The 21,187-nt window shown below is 38.7% G+C and overlaps 1 protein-coding gene across 5 annotated transcripts in view; it reads left to right on the plus strand.

Moving 5' to 3' along the window:
• LOC101467505 (arf-GAP with coiled-coil, ANK repeat and PH domain-containing protein 3) overlaps positions 1–20,955 on the plus strand; it is a 73,287-nt gene extending 52,332 nt beyond the window's left edge. Inside the window, exons 10-25 of one of the 5 annotated variants that reach the window (XM_076878637.1) lie at positions 1,882–1,893; positions 6,170–6,282; positions 7,550–7,601; positions 7,898–7,998; positions 8,697–8,808; positions 9,174–9,382; positions 10,517–10,586; positions 12,340–12,434; positions 12,529–12,746; positions 12,844–12,933; positions 13,097–13,198; positions 13,277–13,503; positions 13,620–13,729; positions 14,196–14,306; positions 14,396–14,550; positions 20,136–20,955. In XM_076878637.1, coding sequence (XP_076734752.1) covers positions 1,882–1,893; positions 6,170–6,282; positions 7,550–7,601; positions 7,898–7,998; positions 8,697–8,808; positions 9,174–9,382; positions 10,517–10,586; positions 12,340–12,434; positions 12,529–12,746; positions 12,844–12,933; positions 13,097–13,198; positions 13,277–13,503; positions 13,620–13,729; positions 14,196–14,306; positions 14,396–14,543 — 1,770 coding nt within the window. In that variant the 3' untranslated portion in view covers positions 14,544–14,550; positions 20,136–20,955. The remainder of the gene's footprint in view (positions 1–1,881; positions 1,894–6,169; positions 6,283–7,549; positions 7,602–7,897; positions 7,999–8,696; positions 8,809–9,173; positions 9,383–10,516; positions 10,587–12,339; positions 12,435–12,528; positions 12,747–12,843; positions 12,934–13,096; positions 13,199–13,276; positions 13,504–13,619; positions 13,730–14,195; positions 14,307–14,395; positions 14,551–20,135) is intronic. The other 4 variants (XM_014407457.3, XM_004560355.3, XM_023152240.2 and 1 more) reach the window with 4 other exon arrangements.
• Positions 20,956–21,187: the final 232 nt, after the last annotated feature.

A 21,187-nucleotide genomic window follows, 5' to 3' on the forward strand; every position in this document is an offset into this window, starting at 1 on the left:
AAAATATGAACTAATTTAAATAGATAAAAGCTGATTATGATACAATAAATTGAAATAAAATATTTCAAATTCACTCAGGGAAAAATATACACAATTAAATTGACTTTCCAGTCACATTGATACTATATCACACCTCTGAGATCCAGTCTGCCACTTGGACCAGTTGATCTGTTGTGGCTGGAAAAGGATTAGACTTGTGCAGCTGAGAAATGTTTGATTAATCCCCCTAACAAACTCCAGGCATTGATTAAAGCATTAAAGCAGGTAGATTTAAGTGTTTTAACAGATATTAATCCTGCTGTTGTCTGCTGTGAATGGTAACTGTCAGCACTTTTATAAGCTGATTTATAAGCAGTCATGTAAAGTGCTGACTGTATGGGTTGTATTTTGGTGCCATAAAAAGACTCTAAAAAAAAACTTGACTCTACCAACACTGTATCCTCTGGGTGTCTTCTGGCTGTAAATGGGTGAGATCTGTCACACAGAGGGTGCTGAGCCACATTGCCTGTGATTGTTTTGATCACAGGCAGATTGCCACGGTGGTCTGTAGTTCGTATAGAAGATGTGGACTTGTCTGCAAACACTTGCAGCTGAGCAGTCATGAAAAAGTGCAATAGAAACCAGAAGTAAAGAATAATAAACTAGCTAGCTATAGTGAACAAAAACTGCTATTAGTACTAGTGATAATAAGCTAACATTAGCATGCTAACAGGTGATAGTTTGAACTAACTTAGGTTTATTCCTTAACACAGGTTAAATAAAAATGTTTTTCAGGTTAAACATTATATCTCATCAAGTCTTTATTTTTAATTGGTTGCATAGCAACAAGTATATTGTAGAGTCAAAACACTGTCACCTTTAAGTAGAGCTGTCAATTCTTTGTGTTGTTTACCATTATTAGCTAACAACTATTTTAGCTACGATCCCACAATGTCATGTACAGAAACTCTACGGTTTCATAACAAAATACCAATCCTATTAAGTAGTATCTACTAAATACTACTTAATTGTTATTTTTTTATTCAGTGAGCTCTCATATTTAACATATTTTAATTGAGGTTCTTCTTTACTGTATTTTTTTTTTTACCTTGTTGAACTATTTGCCTTGTTTCCTTTATTTTATTAAGCTATTGTATTTTCTTTGATTTACTATTTATTTTTGCTTCACAAATGTTTAATTTTGTTTTTACATTTTTCTATAAACTTTTAATGTAACTAAAATTGAGCTTTTTCCCCTTTTAAAATCCTCAATTGTCTCAAAAATTTGCAATTTTTTCTGTTGATTGTGTCTGCTGTGACACTCAATTTTCCAACTTTTGGAGTAAATAGAGTATAACTTACCTTGTTTATTTTTTTAAATTGTCAGTATTATTGGCTTTCTAATAATTTTCCCAAAAACAAAATCGACAAGGTTAGGCATGGCAGGCATGTTTAATAATTTACAAAGACTTATTTTCAGCATGGGTCTGGATCGTCTGGACCCCAGGATCAGTGACCATCTGTCAGTCAGCTCTGGTCAGCCTCCAGGCATTGTGGTCTGGGCTGAGGATAGACCCACAGGGAAGGGATGGGTAGCATGTGGGGCCAGTTATTGATCTGTTAGACACTAAGCTTCATCAAACATTGATCACCAAGGGGCCTGTAGTGGTAAATAAACTAGCTGAAACCGCACTGAATGAAAACATTTTGTTATTTCAATAGGTGTGTTTTGTTTCTCATTCCTAAAGTGATGGAAATCCAGTAATGAGGATAATCAGAGGCACGCTGAAACTGAAAGATTAGCCTATTATCCTCATTTTAACCAGTCTGCTGTTGGTGGTGCTAATGCTCTCCTCTCTTTTCTTCTTCTTGTATGTTTCAAATGCCACCATCTCCTCCCAGACCCTCATGCAGGTGAGTATGCCTTCATCTGTCTTCCCATGTGAATTCTGTTTTTCTACTTCAAGCACCTCTTTATTTTAGTGTCAGAGGAGGCGGTTGCAGCTTAGCCCACAGTGTTAGCAGGGAACATTGGCAAACTCCTTTGAAGTTTTCTGCAGCTGTAGTTGGACTCCTGAAGCCTTGAGGGCAAGCTGAAGTGCATCCTGAATCATTTATACGAAACAATTAGAAACACTGAAGTTAGCTTGAAAGGCCTATGTAGAACCTGTCTCTTACATGGGCCTCTGCAGAGAGATCATGGTGGTGTACTAAAATAGACACCGGTCTAACATTTTACCACAGAATGTGCTTTTAAAGTATAATATAAATCAGTCAGCTTCTCTATTTTTTTTTTTACTGATTCCCTGGGTTATTTCATTTATATACATTATAATAATTAATGTCTAGTTTCCCTGAAGCTCATTTGATGATTTGATTTGAGGGTAGGATGTTCAGCCTCTTTTACTGTCAGCTGCTTTTAGATCAGTATTGGCCTACTTTGTCATTTGGTCTCTTTTCTTCTTCATCACACTGAGCATGTGCAATAAGGTTTGTGTAAACTTACACAGGGCAAAGGGGCAACTGGGGGGTAGAAAGGGAGTTAAAAGTACTCCAACTGAGAACTGTCACTATTGCTGTGTGGGTACACATTGCACAGTGCAGATAGCTAAATGCCAGAGCCATTCATTTTTAACCACAGGTTTAATGGAGAAGTCCTGTCCAAGCTCTGCCTACTATCCTAGATTTAGGTAACCAGCGGAGTTCTGCCTGCTGCCCCTTATGCATCACCAAGTTTATTTTAATTATGAGGTGTTCCACATGGTTGTTTGTGATTTAGTAATGATGAAATATTTTCCTCTGTAAGTTGGTTACGTCACTCCAGTTAAATGATATTTTCCTTGAGAGCTTGTTAAATAAAAAAACAGAATTGTTTCTTAACTTATTGGCTTATTAAAATTCCAAGCAAAAAATGCAATAATGGCTATTCTTTTTTGTCCCGTTTAACATTTTCTGAAGTAATAGGTGCCCCAGATCTGCTCTGTGTAAATACTTTTCTCCTTTCTCAGATTAGATGATGTCCAAACACTCAGACCTCATTAGATAAATTTCCAGGTATTTGGGGAGAAGCTTTATTTCCACAGGAAAGTTTTCTTATAGCCCAGTCAGGGATTTAGGTAGCTGCTAATCCATCAACATCTGCTATTGAGGATGTTGTTAAAGCTCATTGTTCAATTAAAGCATTAACCTTAATGTGTGACCAGTGCCGTTCTTTGTTGTTGTCTTGTTGTGGTTGTTTCCTTCATGTTGGCATAACAGATCAGTTCCAGGAGACTGTTTAGTATCAGTTTAGTATTTTAAAGGATGTTCAGGAAACTTGTAGAAAAAACCAAGCAGGTTGGTTGAGGATTAGTGGGAAGTGGCTAAGCAGATGTCTTACAGGTATGACAGCAGTCAGACTGTAGTATTAATGAGAACAGAAGGATGCTGCAGATGAGTGATGACTGTGTAATCACTACAGCCAACTGGGCTCACCATTTGGTGTATTAGGTTTGCACACCAACCTGCGTACAGGAGCAGCAGGTGGATGAAGTATCAGGACACTGTGTTTTCATCATCCAGTGTTCCCATCTGTTTTTTCTTTTTCCTGCCTGCTGTTCCACATCAGTTTACATATTTGCTCGTAATACTTTGAGGCCGGCTGCTTGTTTAATAATTCACTGATGGGGTTTTTTTTTGGTCTGTGTGACGTTGCTTCATTAAAAATAGATGATCTTTGTTGTGGATTTGAAAGCTTGCAGAGTGCAGAGCTTGTTCAGTGTTTCCTCCAGCGTGCGGCGATGTGCAGGTAAGCTGTGTCGACTTGATTTCTCGCCGGCTTATCAGTTACATTTCAGGGATTTAAGTGGGCAGAGCTGCTGTCAGTGTGGCCGGTAAATCAAGCCTTCAGTTGTAGGATTTGTTTGGGGTCTTGGCTGGCTGCCTGTTGGATTCTCAGTGGGTCCTCTTCAGTAAGGGAGGTGTGTTTAGGGAGTTGAAACTTGCTTTTTTGGAGGGTCAAGAGCAGCTACAGGACAGCATAGCAAAGTCCGCAATTCCTCCACACCTCCCTGCCAGGGATACATTGGCAGCTGTATGGTAATTAGCTATAATCTGGAGGCTCACAGGGTGGCAGGCAGGTGGCTGTAGTGGAAGGCACACATGTCAGTGTTGGAATTACTCATCGGACTGCAGCAGCACAAAGCGTGAGAGCTGCAGCACGGAGACAGACATGCTTTTACTCTGAGGAATCCACTTTTCAGGAGCCGTTTTACAAGTTTTTTTTGTGCATTTTAATGTTACCGGAGCATTTGAAGCGTTTGAGAATGAAGATCTTTTGCCGGTTCGACCGTAGTTTGGTGGGTGGTTTTGCACACTATTCATCTTTATTCTTGTTTTCTATTACTTTAAAGGAAGCAGTGCTGGTAAATGCTTTGTGCTATAACATCCTGTCGCTTTCTCCCTTTATCTCTAGCTTACTTATTCTCTAACATAGCTGTCTCTTGGCACAGTCTCCGATTAAACTCTCAGTCATAATGCTCAGTAACACATGCGTACATGCGTATTAATGTTAAGAGCAATGGACACAGGAAAATGCAGTCATGCAGAAAAAGCTCAAATTCATGCAAACTTTGAACTGTGGATTTGCGTGGGAATTTTGCATCATCCATTTGTAGCAGGTTTATTTTGTCATCTCATTTTGGTTTCTGGCATGTGTTGTTGATTGGAAGCCTAATCAAAGGTATGTTTGCTATGTTTCATTGCTGTTTTTGTTTAATAAAGTTACTGTAAGTCTACCTGACTATATTTCATTAAACTTGGAGAAGTGGTGGAGGATGTGGAAAGAAATAACATGATGAGTTTTTCATATTAAAGAGTTGCTGATGTGATAGTTTCCTCAGGTGCTAGCCGAGATTTGTGTTGACTGGTTGCAGCAGACTGTGACTCCGTGATATCAATGCCTGTAGTGTTCTCTGTCTGTGCATGGGCTGGGCTAAAAGGGGGGTTCTGGGGTGTCACTGTCCACTCTGAATTGTCATGTAATTGTAACTATCGTTGAAAATTACATCGAAGGATGTCTAACTTCCCTTTTTCTTGTGGAAAACTGTTATCCTGTAAATATAATATAACTAAGTATGTTAGATAATACTAAAAGTAGTAAAAGTTTTTACTTTAATTGCAAACGGAAAGCAACAGATTTGAGTTTGAAAGATTTTGAAGGACTCCTTCTTATGTACAGTCCTTTTTGAAAGTTTTGGGAGTTGGACAGATTTTATGTCTACTGTTTGTTGAAGCTTAGGCAGGAGGTGCGTACAAAATGATTATAAATGACTCATTTTTAAGTTTTCAAGTGCATTTGTTTGTTTTTTTGTTTCCTATGAGCCTCCATGAGTTGTTGGTTACTCCGCTCAAAGTCCCTGTCTCTGCTCTGGAATTCATTCATGTGTATATATTCAAAACGGGGACGTGTGTAATGCAGCAAGTTGTTCTATTATTTAAACAAGCAGCAAGAAGCTAATGGTGTGCATATCCCCCATTGTTATGAAACAGCAGAGTAGTTTGAAGGGTCGCGTCAGCAGAAACGCTCATGTGTTCTCTACATTTGAACAAGAAACAGCCTAAAACCCGCTCTGCTGGGACGCTTAGGTCTGCTATTTTCTCCGGGCTGCATGCATGCAAAGCTGAAATTTAATACTGGATAAGTTAATATTCTGTCCTGCTGCATATGAAATTACTTTTAAGAATGTAGGTTACCAAAACACTGAAGTTTAAATGATTTCTTCCTGCAACCCTTCAGGGCCTCGACTTGGCCTTCACCCCTGCATACCTGCTTGCTTTTGTTTTCCATTGGCCAGCAGTAAAGGCAGTCATGAAAGAGGCTGAAGGCGAATTTCACATGAATCACTGTGTTTATGTAATAATCTGCATCACAGTCACATCTGTTCCCAATGTGCCACAGAGTTAGTAGGCATGCAGCTTCACATGTGACCATTTCTACATCACACGAGTTATGATGATTCAGATGGTTTATATACAGTATGTATGCTGGTATTTGAGGAATACCTCAGATGCAGCCTCTTCACTACAGAAAAATTTTTGGTTTTCCTCATTTGGCCATTAACAGGTTAAAACGACACCCTGCCAGCAGTAAATAGGCCTTTGGCTTCCATCTGTGACAGACAGGATTTATTTTGCCCTTCTTCTCCTTCAGGACTTTTCCTATGACGAATCGAAGGTGGAGTTTAACGTGGATGCTCCTAATGGTGTGGTGATGGAGGGCTACCTGTTCAAGAGGGCCAGCAATGCGTTTAAGACCTGGAACAGGTAACTACAAAAATCCACACAAACATTTATGCTACGTAAGCCTCATCTCCTTTTCAAAGAGATCTGACAAAGCAGTTTTACTTTCATTATACAATATGTCACGCAATAAAGAAAAGTTTGGTTACCAGGGTAACCCCGGTACTCTGAAAACCGAGTGAAGTTTTAAAGGGAATATTTTAAGTCACAAAAATGACAAACTTATCGAAAGTACTAGTAATAATTTGGTGAAATGACGAGTAAAGAAAATAGTTAGGAAAATATCTTAAAAACGAGTAGTTATGGACGAAACAATAAACACAACCAAACAAATGGCATTAATAAGCAGGCTCAGTATATATTGCTCAATAGAATACTTCATAATAGGCAGGAACTACATGAAGGAAAAAGGTTAAGTAGAAATAAAGAAAATTCCTATTTACTAATAGGACTAGAATTTATTAGTAGTTCATTTTAATTACATAATTTAGAAAATATAATGAATTGTCTTTATAAAGTAAAATCTCAGATTCAATTAAAGAGGATAAAATCTTGAATTTCCAGTCAGAAAGAGCCTTGAAGATACATTTTTATTACCTTCCTTTAACATAGATGGGCCATTAAAGAGTTTCTTAATGCAAAACCTGAAGCAGAAGGAACAAAAAAATTATTCTAGACTAGATGCATAGTCATAGTTAATACATTTGTAAATAAATACATGGTAAATGTTTTATGTTATCTTTTATTAATGTAGGGAAATGTGTTCTCTGCATTTAACCGAGTCCTCAGTGGGGACCAGTTCTAGCTCATGCTATGCATAATGCATTAATCACGCAAACTGTGACGTCAATACATCACCAGGACCTGCTGGAGGCTTGCTTGACTCTTTCTCCTAAGCAAAGGATAGATTAGGAGAGACAGAAGCTGTTAAAGGTGAATTCATGGTGTTATTAAGATTTTATTAATATAGAGGGATGAATATGTTAGAGCAGCCAACCAAACTTTGATGGAGCCAGCCGAAGCTCAAAGGTTTGTTCTCTGGGATCAGAGCTTTTAACCATATGTCAAGGTCCTGTATCTCTTAAGGCTTAGAGAATCTCTTTATAAAACAGGAGATTTGTTTGGCTCCGTGATTTTAGTCAGTTATTCCAAACATAATCCAAAAAACAGAGGAGGTGACCTACTTTAGAAACTTTATAATACTACTAATAAAGAGTAAAATACCTTAAAAAGGTTGTGATGATGTGATGCATCCCATTTCAAATGTTTTTATTTCTCTCCCTCTGTCTAGACGGTGGTTCTCCATACAAAACAGTCAGCTGGTCTATCAGAAGAAGCTCAAGGTAAGTCCACTTTAGTCCATGTCAGCTTTCTTTAGGGATGATGTGGCTTGTGAGAATTTAGTAGTGCTGTTTATGGTGATCTACATTGAATTATGCATGTTAAGCAGGTCAGAGATTAATAAACATAAAATAAAAACTGCTCTGTCTGTTTTAGCCTGAATGCTTAACCTCTCGGGTCTCAGTGTACCCTCAGGGGGAGCCAACAGCTGGTCAGGAAAAATGTATATTCTAGAAGGAAAATGGCTGTTTTCTGTGTTGATGATATCAGGAATGAGAAGATGTTTTTGTGTTTGCAGGATTCTCTGACGGTGGTAGTGGAGGACCTCCGGCTATGCTCTGTTAAACCATGCGAGGACATCGAGAGGAGGTTCTGCTTTGAAGTCGTCTCCCCCTCCAAGTAAATAAACACGATGCCATGATAATGATAAACTGGTGACCATACTGGGATCAATGGCTCAGATCACTGTGGTCTGACTATGGTGATCCTGTAACTTTTCCTCTAGAGACGCCACCAAGTCAAAGTGTGTCTGTGTCATGTTTATTTGTCTAGTAATAATCATAGACTGTAGCAAAGTGACCCATTGATTTCTGCGTTTTGCATTTTCAAGCCACAACATAGTAATTTAGCTGCCACCATGTTGTTTTTTTAGAGCCAGAAGTCATCATATTGGGATTAGAATTTTCCCATCAGAAGTTGTTCCTTGGTAATAATCTTAGCCAAAATTAGCACGCATCTATGTGAGACTTTTATAGCTGAAAGAGAAAATGATTGCACAGCAATCAATCCTATCCATCCAGTTTAGGGTCATCAAGGGTCTAGATCCTACCTCAGTCATAAATACAGGAATTCAGGCCATATCTCAAATTTTAAAGTTACTTATCACAAAGTTTCAATTTACTAAGTATCTCTAAATTTAAACTCACATAAAAAAATAAATTAAATATTGACTGCTTTGTTCAAATCACTGCTGTGCAGGTACAGCATCAGGAGGTGGCTTGCTTTACTTTATTCTTTCTTAATCTGTGCTTTAGGTAATCATAAATATTACAACAATCCTTTTTCTGATTCATGAATATAATGTGGGCGTCTTTCAGGAGCTGTATGCTTCAGGCTGAGTCTGAGAAGTTAAGACATTTGTGGATTCAGGCTGTTCAAGCTAGCATCGCTTCAGCCTACAGAGAGAGCCCAGACACGTACTACATAGAGGTGAGTCAAAATTAATGGGAAAAAATGCTTGTTTATGGGATGTTTTTCCATGTTTTAATTCAAATATGGTACTTTTTATTCCACTATAATCTATTTATCTAACACCCACAGTTGCTCTATGATCAGTTAATAAATTATGCTGCAATGCCCTAGACTAAAATACCTGTTATAAAAAAATAGTCCAGTCGTAGCAGATGTTCCTATTAGGATATTTAAACTTAACGTTTTATCTCATTTGTTTAATCTGTAAAGTTTAATTCACATCGACACAACTCCACATACTTCCTCTCAATTTATAACAAATAATACTTTGTTTCACTAAAATTGAATGAAATTCCGTCCTAACTGATAGCATTTGTTTGTAGCATCTGGACAGAACAGCCTCTCCATCCACAAGCAGCATCGATTCAGCCAGTGAGCCACGGGAGCGCAGCGCCCGGGGCGAGACCATCCTGCAGCGGATCCAGTGTCTGCCGGGGAACGAGCAGTGCTGCGACTGCGGTCAGGCCGACCCTCGCTGGGCCTCAATCAACCTCGGCATCCTGCTGTGCATCGAGTGCTCCGGCATCCACAGGTAGAAAAAACGCCTGCATTATTCTCAGAAAAGTTTGGACAGGGCCATGTTTACTATACTATACCATCTCCTCTTCTTTTAACTACAGTCTATAAACACGTGGGAACTGAGTCCTCTGGAAGAGGAACCTTGACTCATTCTTGTCTGATAGTATTCCAGCAGCTCCACAGTCCTGGGTTGTTTTTGTCATATTTTCCGTAGGTTGTCACTTTTAGCTTAGCATTGGAGTCTGCCAGTGTCACGTTAAAGGGAAGGTCATCATAGTCATATTGACTTCCCAACAGAAGAAGAGTGTGAAAACAGCCTCTCAATGTCAAACTGCACAATTAAGCACGATAAGCATCTTTAGGGTGGACTTAAAGAATCTGAGCGCTTCCTCTAAACCTGCCTCGTGCTGTGTGGCGGCTGCTGGCTCTGAGGACAGGAAGAGGTGCCAGCAGCCTGCTAAAGTTGGGAGAGCACGTTCTGCCACACACGCTGCTGACAGATTAAAGTGCAGGACACTGCTTATTGGATCAGTCGTGCCTTGAGTGAGAGTTTTCACAGAGTGATAAGTCATTGAATAGCTGAATTCAGTGCTGGATATGATGTAATGCTGCTGAATGGAGGCACCATGTTTGCAGAAAGACACTTCCTTTGCACTTTTGTTTCATTCCATCACACTGTGGCGTCATTGAGGGTCGTTTTCAAGCGTCTGATCCCTTAGGAGTTTTGTTTATTTTGCAGCCACAATTTTCACTGCTTATGTAATCTCAAATCCCGTCCCTGAATGCGTGTGTGCCCACCTGTTGAATATTCATGCTCCTCCTTTGGACTGTTCTTCTCACAGAGAGATCAGACGTGGCCTCTTGTAGCTCAGTGCAGTTTTTTTCTAACGTGCAACAGTTGCCTAGATACCAGACAGTGATTTGCATGACATTAGGAGCCCGGGATTCAAATCAGGTCACCACACAACGCCATGGTGCATCTTTTCATATTAGAAGAATATAAACTGCTTTCTGTTTTGTCGAGCTGGACGCCATCTGCTGCTTTACAGTCCTAACAAAGTGAAATTCTTCCCCTTTAAGCACTAAACAGTTTGACTACAGAACATCAACAGCACATCTCTGGACTCTGAATATGTTTCTCTTGCAGGAGTCTTGGAGTTCACTGCTCAAAGGTGCGCTCACTCACGCTGGACTCGTGGGAACCAGAATTATTAAAGGTACAATTAGTCTCAGCTAAACAGCCATGGGGCAGTTTTTAAACACATTACTAGAATAACCTGAAGATGAAAAATGGATATCACTGTCTTATAGCACTTGTTAAAACCTACTGTGACAAAAGGCTTCACAGTTTGGATGAAATCCCACATTAAAACACGAGTGTACCTGTTCAAACAGACAAACAGACCGTCGTGCATGCACACCTCCATAAACATTAAAAATATAAGATATGATAGTAAGTCAGACTAAAGAGGAACCTATTTGTTTGGCTTTTTCCAAAGCAGTATCCTTGTAACCAGCTAAAATGAACACCTTATTTGGAAAAAATGATTTAAAAACACTGAATTAACTGAAATAAAAACAATAATAAGACTTTTATAAAAGTAAAGGATAGTTTGCACTGATAAAATGATCTAAAACAGAGAAAAATACAGGAATTGTTTTGATCTTCAAAACCATTTATGAACATGTTTCTTGAGAATGTGATATCTACATGACCATTACTTAAGTATTTATATCGTAACATAATACGTTGTTATAAAATAACCCACTTTATATTGTATATAATGTATCAATGTAAAAAAAAAAAAAAAAGGCTTCTATGTCACTAACACTAAAACAAATAAAAACTATTATAACTAAATAATATGAAACAAACTGGAAACTCCAGTTTGGTTCATAATATTTAGGCAAAAGTTGAAATTCATTAAGAAATTACAGAAAAATTTAAAATTATATTAACTGTGGTTGTTCGATAGAACGATATGTATCGGATGACGATATAAAAACGTCTATCGTTTCATTTTACGCTATCGTTTGTTTCAAAATAAACTGTTTACGGCAATATTTTTTCATTGTTTTGATGGTCACTGTAGTGACTATATTAATTTCTTAAAGTTCTCTCTTTCTCTTAGATTTAATATAACCACACTACAGACGGATTAGCGCCTGTTTTTATGCATTGTCGTTAGCAACAACGACGGTAACAGCATCGCGTGTCCGCTTGTTTATGTACCACATAAACCTTTCACAATAAAGCTCAAGATACTGTTGAGACTTTTCAAAATAAACTGAATCACGTGAAAGAGCAGATTATTTATGGATGAGAAGCAAAAAAGAGCCGACAGGTGCTAAAAAATAAACCTTAGACTCAAACGTTAGAACAGGCTTTCCCCGCAGCACGCTGTGTAATAAATACTCACAAAGAAAATGGCGGCCTTTACAACTTATGTCTAAAAATGTATAGTTTCATGCATTGGTTAAAACACTCGACTCCAGCTACATGACGCGCAGCTGGAAACACTTCCCGCAAGTCGAGCTGCCCGAGATTCACAGAATTTACAGAAAATGTTACATTTTTGTGATTTATGTTGTTATCGGGATGATAGAATTCTTATATCGGGATATGAGATTTTGGTCATATCGCATAGCCCTAACTGTGGTCTAAAGGCAACTACTCAAAATACACAAAATGTATATCAAAATGTTTCTCTGAAACCAATACGAGCTTTATGTTTGTTTAATTAGTTTAAAAACAGAAATGTTAAACCAACGGTGAGATTGTTTAGCTTAGATAAACTAGCAGTTTCCCTTTTTAGTTTTTATGCTAAGCTAGCAAGCATTTATATTTTACAAAAAGACAAGGGAGTGATCTGGGTTATCTCAGCTACCCTTTAGCAAAAAGCCCAATATAATTCCTAAACTATCAAACTATTACTTTAAGTTCCTAATCATTGTCATATTTCCTCGTAGTTGATGTGTGAACTCGGAAACAGCGTCATCAACCACATCTATGAAGGCTCCTGCCAAGAAAAAGGTCTTAAGAAACCATTACCATCCAGCTCAAGGTGAGAACTGATGAAGCGCAGCTAATCTGATCTATAAACATGTGACCTTTGAGGCACTAACATCAAAAGTCGTATGTCATGTGGTTTTGTTCAGGCAAGAAAAAGAGGCCTGGATTAAGGCAAAATATGTAGAGAAGAAATTCTTGAAGAAGCTGGGCTCCACTGAGATACTCATCAACGGGGAGAGGAAGTCGGAGCGGCGGTGGAGTGTGAAGAAATGCCGAAGACACAACAGCGCTACGACGGTGCCCAAAACACGGCGGAGATACCGACAGGAGCCTGGAAACACCTCCCCCTCCACCTTCTCCTCAGGTATGTCAGGTGAAATGCAGCTTAGCGATGTAGTTTTCCAGTGTTTTTCATACAAATTAGACACCATATAAAAGCTTTCTTTCTGTTCCTCTCATAGCAGCTGCTAAGTTCAGACGAGAATCTCTGTTCTGTCCCGATGAGCTGGACTCCCTCTTCTCCTACTTTGATACGGGATCTGGGCCTCGAAGTAAGCAACTCCCTACTGTGACACTCACACCTTTGTACCACACATTTTAAAGCATGGGACTACAGAGCTTGGATTGTGTGTTCACTATTGCACCATTAAAATGACACTAATTGCTCTGAAAGAGACAGCTGTGACTAATGTGTCCATGTTGTGGCGCCTCCCGGTCCGGCAGGTCTGAGCAGCGACAGCGGGTTGGGAGGCAGTACAGACGGCAGCACAGACATCCTGGTGTTTGGCTCAGTAGTGGACAGCGTCACAGAGGAGGGTGAGTCCAGGGGATGAACTGTAACGAGCTGCTTTTATGTCTGTATGCTGTTGCTGAGTTATGTTACGCTGTCCTCAGAGTGTGAGGTGTCCGAGGACTCGAGCGGAGAGGCTGAATTGGAGGCCGAGCCAGAGACGTCAGACCTGGAGGACCTAAGGGATCTTCATCCCGGAGCCCTGCTCTATAAAGCCTCGAAAGCTCGTAACCTCCCCGTCATGGCTGCAGCGCTAGCTCATGGAGCTGATGTCAATTTAGTAAACGAGGAAGACGAAGGAAAAACGCCCCTCATACAGGCTGTGATCGGGGTGAGTGAATCGACCGAAGAGGTCTGGAAACTTCTCGCATCGGTCTTTCATTAGACAAAAAATCTGATTATGACATAATCCAATGTAAACATCTTTTCACTTCTGCTTTATTTTAGGGTTCATTGATTGCCTGTGAGTTTCTGCTCCAGAACGCTGCTGACGTCAACCAAAGAGACGCGAGAGGGAGGGGGCCCCTGCATCATGCCACGTATCTGGGACACACGGGGTGAGTCATGAGGAGTTTTACTCTCCCTGCTGCATTTCTAACCACTTCACACATGGTTTACAGTTTAGTAAAGCGAGCTTTGTTGGAGTGATGCTAAGCTTGTCCAGGACAATGAGCCTCGTGCAGGAAACCTATTTAAAAGGCATGCATGAGTGATTTAAAAGAATTGACTTTTCCTTTTATGAGAAGTTCAGGCTTGTTGTTCTCCCGGGAAAACCATTGTTTGACTGAAAGTGGCTATAAATCATATTTTCACTCCAATAGTGCCAGGCTTCTCAAAGCACGGCCCTTGGTTAGTTTTTGTGTGGGCCCCGGTTGCAACAAGGAAACAGACTAAACCTTCCTTACTTTTACAGATACATCCAGTGTAAAAGAAACGTGACCTAACTTGTGGTTGAAATATTTTAAAAAATGATTACCATTGAGTTCTGGTTATAATTGATCTTGTTTTCTTTTGTCTTTCCAGGCAGGTGTGTTTATTCCTCAAACGAGGAGCTACACAGAACGATGGTGACGAAGATGGCCAGGATCCGCTGAGTATAGCTGTGCAGCAAGCCAACGCAGATATAGTCACGCTGTATGTTGTTTTACTTACGCACTATAGAGTCCATTAAGTGTTTTTCAAATAACTAAATCCTCTTTTTGATTTCTCATTTTTTCCTTCAGGCTGCGTCTTGCCCGGATGAACGATGAGATGCGGGAGTCAGAAGGACCCTTTGGACAGCCAGGTCAATACCCAATCAGCAGCCCCACTGAGCAGCAGTATAAGAAATGCATTCAGGAGTTTATCTGTCTCAATATAGCAGCTTCATAATAATCAGGTCAGGTTGAACTAATGTAGGGGGTGCCAATAGATGCATGAAGACACATGTTTGGGGATCTTAGGCTTCATGTTCGTCTGAAAGACTTTTTACTACCCAATTTTCTTCTTCTCTACATCTGTCATGTTTCTCTCCGCAAACCTAGCAGCCGGCCGCTCCCTTCTCAGGTTCTAACAGCAACTCAATGTTCCTAATCTACTTTTAACGATGTCAGTTTGGACCAAAAACAGAAATAAATTGGCCAGGTGTGGCAGAGAAATCACTGCCAGGGAAACGTTAGAAATCTATTAGTTATTATGAGGCCAGGAGTGGACCTTAAATAATGTCATCAGCAGAGTATTTGGGACCAATCTAGGACTTTGAGGGTTTCAGAGGATACAGGGAGCTCTGAACCAAAGAACTCAAAAGAGTTAGGTTTCATTTCATCATGTGGTCGGGGTGTATATTTTGTGGGATTCCCTGTTTTAGACACGGCTGGTTCCTGAAGTAAAAGCCTCTTTACTTTTTCTAGTAGACATGGCAAAACTACCCAAGACACATGGAGGTGTTGTATTAGAGATGTGTGCCATGGAAAAATGATGATGTTGATCAAAGTGATGAGGATATCTGTATATTTGTCTGTCACGTGGCTCTTTGGTATATGCTAACTTTACACACTATACTTTCTTTTAAAGATTTCCCAGGAATTTAGAAGTTGTTTAAAACAAAGCACAGCACAACAAAACGTGTGAAATCTTAAGACTTATCAGTGAGGGTGCCGGTCATGTAAATTTTGTGATCACAGTGTGAATGCTGACCTTTAAACTAACAGACCACTAACTATGCATGTGTCCTCAAAGTGAACTAGGATGTACTACTGTAAGAATAACAACTTACATATGATGTCTCCAGTTGTCAGTGTGTAAATCCCACAAGTTGTACACAGAAACCAAACTTTACCAAATGGAGATCATTAGACTTGTGCTTTATCTTATGGACTTGAACTCCAAACAGCACTTACTGCTATAAATCCCATAATTCCACACATGCAGATTGAAAACATGGTCGCCATCTACTTAAAGCTGAAAATCTGATCTGCTTGTCAAACCCAAGCTTGTTGTATGCACAATCTAATTGTTATAAACGTTTGGTTTCTAATACCATTATGGTATTATTCCCAATTCAAGGTCAAGACAACAAGTCATATATAGAGTTTTATGGTTTGAATAATGACCAACATGTACAACATTAACTGCATGCAAGTTTTACTCAGTATTACTTGAAACTATAGTTTGAGCCTATAAAGTTGTGAGGAACGTACAACAGCAACAGCAATGTCTTCCATAGACTTCCATAACTTTAACCTCCTGGACCTGCAGTCCCCATATGTCCACATATGTGGACATCACATTTTGGGTTGTCTAGACTAAAAACTACTAACTATACTAAATTTTGCTCTACAAGGGCCTGATATGCACTTACAAAGACATTATATTGCCACTGTTCTATCAAAATTTAAAACAAATGTCCTCATATATGGATATCAGACCCTTGTAGAGCAAAATCAGGTAAAAAGATAATTCTTTATTTTTACATTCATCAGGTCGAATCAGCCCAAATAGCAGAGAGAAATTAAAAATGCATGCCATGATGAGTTCAGGTCTTATGACGTTAATATGGTAGCTTCTTATCTTATTAGCAAACCAGAAACTTGCACCTCTACAGTGTGAAATGGTACACAGGATGCTATCCACAGCCTCACATATGCAAATAAGCTGATGGATATAAAAGTTTTAAGGTCAGCCAGCAAGCTGAAGATGGTTCAGGAGCAAAATAGCTGTTAGGGGCAGCAGTTTTATTTAAATGCTGAAAAACTATGTTTTGAAAGTTAGCATAGCGTAAAGAGCCACTGTAATAGGAAATTGGTTGAATTATAAATATACTAAAATGAAAGAAATCTTATAAATATTGAAACCAAAGGAGGAAAAACCCTTCAGGAGTCAGCATGTGTTTGTTTACCAGTAATAATTAAAAAAAAAAAAAAAAAACAGCCGCAGGGGGGTTCAGCCAGTTTCTCTTTCCTACTTGTTTTTAACTGAATCAATTTTTCAAAAATTAACCTCCATTATTTAATAAAAGAATAAAATAGTGGAGGAACTCTTTATTTAAATAACTTCATGAGGGGAAACTGTGAAGCTGCAATAACTGTAATGGAGAGAAAATGATGTGAGAATTATTTCTGCGTAGTGATTAAAAGATTGATTAAGTAAAGCTTTTATTTTTCATTAAACGCAAAATGATGCACTTTTAATTTTTTTTAATATATGACAGGACTCTCAGAGCCATAGTGCAATGACTATTTCAGTACAGATAATCAGTATTTTTTTGTATTATGCTTAACAGCAAGGCAGATGGTATTTTTTTAAGCTGGATATAGATTTTTTTTTTTTGGGTGGGGGGGGATTAACACCACAACCACACAGAACGATATTAATGTTCCCAATATGATATAAAAATCACTCGTTGGTGGAGTTATTCTTTAGGAGAAACTACACTGGAAGGTTTTTGATAAGTCACTCTAAACTACCATGTTACTGTATATACAGTATTTGTATGTTAAAATGTTTGTTTATGGTAATCAGATGTGTCACGCCTAGGCTTATATTGTTTGTTAGTTTATATTGCATGGGTGGCTGATGCCCAGGTCCACTGAAGCCCAGTTGCTTATTTTTAAAGTTCTGTACCCAGTATACGTGAATATGTAACATTGAATATTGTTGGAAAATGTTAATATCCATATTATATAATACCAAATCACGACAACAGTGCATGAGGTGACATCCATGGCAGAAATCAGTTAATGCAAACAGACTGAACACCCTCTCCTGCAATCATCTGTTGGCTGGGTGACAAGAACAGTGAACCTGGCAGCTCAACACTTTTTGTTTGATCCGCTTGCTAGCTTGCAGTTAGCGACAGTGTGTTATCCAAAGCCTACATAAAAATACAGACAGACTCCCTTCAGACTGTTGGGGTTTAGCTCAAACCAAAGAAAGCTTGCAGAGCTTTTAGAGAGCAGAAATGTTTTTACCAATTTTAGTTTTATATGGAGAATCTTAACAATCTGGGACTGTCTAAAGATGATTATAGTAGAGATGTTTGTGATTTCCAGATTAGTTTATATAAACGCTATCCACTGGAAAGAATTTCAGCATCATTACTGCCTAATGGTGTTATTTTGTAATTGACACTAAAGAAAAAGTCTTATGATAAGCTTAGACAGTGTAATATCCCAATGCTTACAGCTACTGGTTTAGCCCCTTTGAGTAAATTTAGTTGGAGAAACTATTTTGCCGCCAACTATTTTCTGACTCCACAAACCTTCCTAATAATTTTTGTACAGTCCCATTCTTTTATTTGCCAGGTAAAACTGTTTAAACGATATGACATTGACAGGAAGGGTAGCTCGCTCATTTCCGCACTTTGAAAACATGCCGTCTCTCAGCCTTTCCTTTTTTGTGCAGTACGTGGTGTCAACACCACCAAAACACTCTCCAAAAGGTCTCAGTTTTTACAAGATGAATGATGTCGTCGACAAAGCATTAAGCCATTGAAGGATTAGGTGTTGTACAGCTCAATGTGTCTACAGTGACTGTTGTGTATATAAACGCAAAAACTATTAACACTTTAACTTCTAACAGGCCATTTCTAACTTTCCTGTACTTCTTTTTTCCTGTCTCTTGACTGTTTTCTGTACAATTTCTTTGAATATTGTAATATTGTAAAAAACAAAAAAAACAAAAAACAAAAACATGCATCTCAGAATTTACAGTACTTGTGTGTGTTAACACTAACTTCTACCTATGTTTTCCTCTTTGTGTCTTCTAATATGATACTAAAAAATAAACAAAAGGTCTGACTAATCACTAACTTCTCTCTTTCTTCTGTGCTTTATTTCTTCTTTCACTTGCTTTACTAACTTTACCACAAAGCATAACTATGAAGCAAATAACTAATATATTTAATATTTGAAGTGGCGTGTGTGTGTGTGTGTGTGTGTGTGTGTGTGTGTGTGTGTGTGTGTGTGTTTGGAGGGGGGGGGCTGTTTAGTGCATTAAACAGTATGATAGATAAAAATAACAACACATTATATAAAAGTTATAAACTGAATTGTGTATCATTGAATAATTTAAGTATTTGATTAGACAGTCGATCAATAACAGATACTCCTGATCTCAACTCATTAAGTCGCGACATTAAGTCCACAGAATCAGTTTCTTCCATTCCAACAAATAAATTTATAATTTCTATGTAATGTGGGTTTTTTTTTTTTTGGGGGGGGGATTTTTGGTTGATATTCAATTTCTCTTCAGTAATATGAGACGACCATAAAAATGAGAGACTGTTCATTTCTTTGTAAGTGAGCAAACGTATTAATTCAGCAGGCAAAATAATCAAATAGTATGGATAACTCGATATTTTCTCTTTTTATGACCATTCTCTGTAAACTCTAGAAATGGCCTAACTGTTTGGGAAAGTCCCAACAGGTCAGCAAAGAAATACTAAGACCAACCCATGCCACATTCAAACTCTCTTAAATCAGCGGTCCCCAAATCCCGTCCTGGTACTGGTTCGTGAGTCGTTTGGTACCGGGCCGCGACAGTTGGGGCTTGGGTGTGAAATTTATGGTTTTCAGAGTTTTTATTGTTTTTATCATTAACTCTGTTTCCCTGGGTCTTTTCCCGTGTGTTATGAATAAAACTTCTTTGTTTTGGTACCGGTACTGGTTTTATTTTGTTGTACTAATTTGCGACACCTTAAAGGCCGGTCCGTGAAATATTTTTGGACATAAACCGGTCGGTAGCGCAAAAAAGGTTGGGGACCGCTGTCTTAAATTATCTTTCTTCCTCATTGTGATGCTCAGTTTGAAGTTCAGCAAGTCATCTTGACCGGTTTTAGATGCCTAAATGCACCGAGTTGCTGCCAGGTGATTGGCTGAATAGATAGTTGCATGAACAAGAAACTTAACAGCTGTACCTAATAAAGTGGTACTACTAAAAAATCCTTCTGTTCATTATTCGAGGAAAAAAAAAAGAGGCAACAAAATCCTTTCTACTGCCTCAATTCTCTTAAGACTGTGGGAACAAACATTTGTAAAATATTCTGAGAGCAAAGGCCAAACACAGATAGGAAAACCAGCTCAATAAGGAATGTCTATAGAGGAAAGGAAACCTCCATAAATACCAGGAGCCTTGAACTCTCTGACTCAGAAACAAGCTGGGAAAACCAGGAATTTTCATCCCCTTTTTAATTTTCTGAGCCTGGCAGCTCTCACGGACACAAAAGACTTGAGTTGCTTTTGTTGTGGTAGTAGCGGTGGTGGGCTCAGCGGTCACCATGACAACAGGAAAAGTAGAGGCTCAGTATTTGGAAAGTTGAAAGAGGGGAAGCTTCATGGTGCCTCGGCCCTTCATTCAGAAGGCTCCTCTGTTGTTTCCTTCCTAACTTTCATTTAGAAAGATGTTTTGACTCTTCAAAGAGCTTTGGGTCTCGGGCTGTGGTTTTCATCGTCATTTCCTGTTGTGTTTTCTCTTTTTGTTCATCAGGAGACGCCACGTACCTTGACATCTTCCGAGAATTTTCGCACATGGCTTCCCACAACCCAGAAAAGCTGAAAAGAAGGAGTTTGCACTTCCGACACTCCTTCAGGTAGTCCTTCAAGAGTCGAGAGAGGGAGAAAATACTTGAAAAATGCAGCCTTCCAAACATTCACCACAGCTGGATTTCAATGAGAAGAGGAGCCTGATGCTGCTGAATAAATTCAGCCATCACAGTATACTATACAGTCAGTTTATGCATTTTTTGTAGCTTTCTCTGTGTACAGAGAAAGCTACAAAAAATGCATAAATAAATAAACGTCACATTTAAAGTTCATTAAAGTGAAGAAATTAATGCATTTTAGTTCAGTTACAACTTTTATTTTGATAGGGTTTTGTTCTATGAGGATCTGCTGGTCTTTTCCTCTCAGATATATATGTGTATAAATACATTGTTAGTTGAGCACTTGTTTTGTATGAACCATCATTTCTTTGCTGATTCATTACATCAATACTTTCCAGTATGTTTGATTGTATATGTACTGCATGCATGTACTCCTATTATATTTCAAGGATAAGAAATTTAATATCATTAGTTATTATCATCTTGATAAGCAGTTTTGATCTGAAACATGTTCTCTTTATCCTTTGTTTTTGCATCGACTATGCTGGTGTAGTCTTGGTGATGTATTTTTGTCTACTGTGGTGTACCACTATAAAACGCAGTGCTTCTGATGCTGTAAACAAGCTGTAGAGACAAAAATAAAAATGCTAATATATCTGAAAAGGCAAGATGAGAGATGGATGGAAATAAACATCGTCTGTTCGACTCACTCCGTTTTTCCTTGTCGCTGAGACAACAGCGCCTCCGTGTGTTGAAATGTGTGACAAATTGATCTTTTTAATTAGGGAATAATAAAAATACAGTGAAGCCCTTTCTCTCACACACACACACACACACACACACACACACACACACACACACACACACACACACACACATCCAACTCCATCTTTCTCTCTATATAAAGATGTATATCTATCTATAAAATTCAGTAATT

This window comes from Maylandia zebra, linkage group LG20 (assembly GCF_041146795.1).
Source record: "Maylandia zebra isolate NMK-2024a linkage group LG20, Mzebra_GT3a, whole genome shotgun sequence".
In the NCBI taxonomy this organism is placed as follows: Eukaryota; Metazoa; Chordata; class Actinopteri; order Cichliformes; family Cichlidae; genus Maylandia; species Maylandia zebra.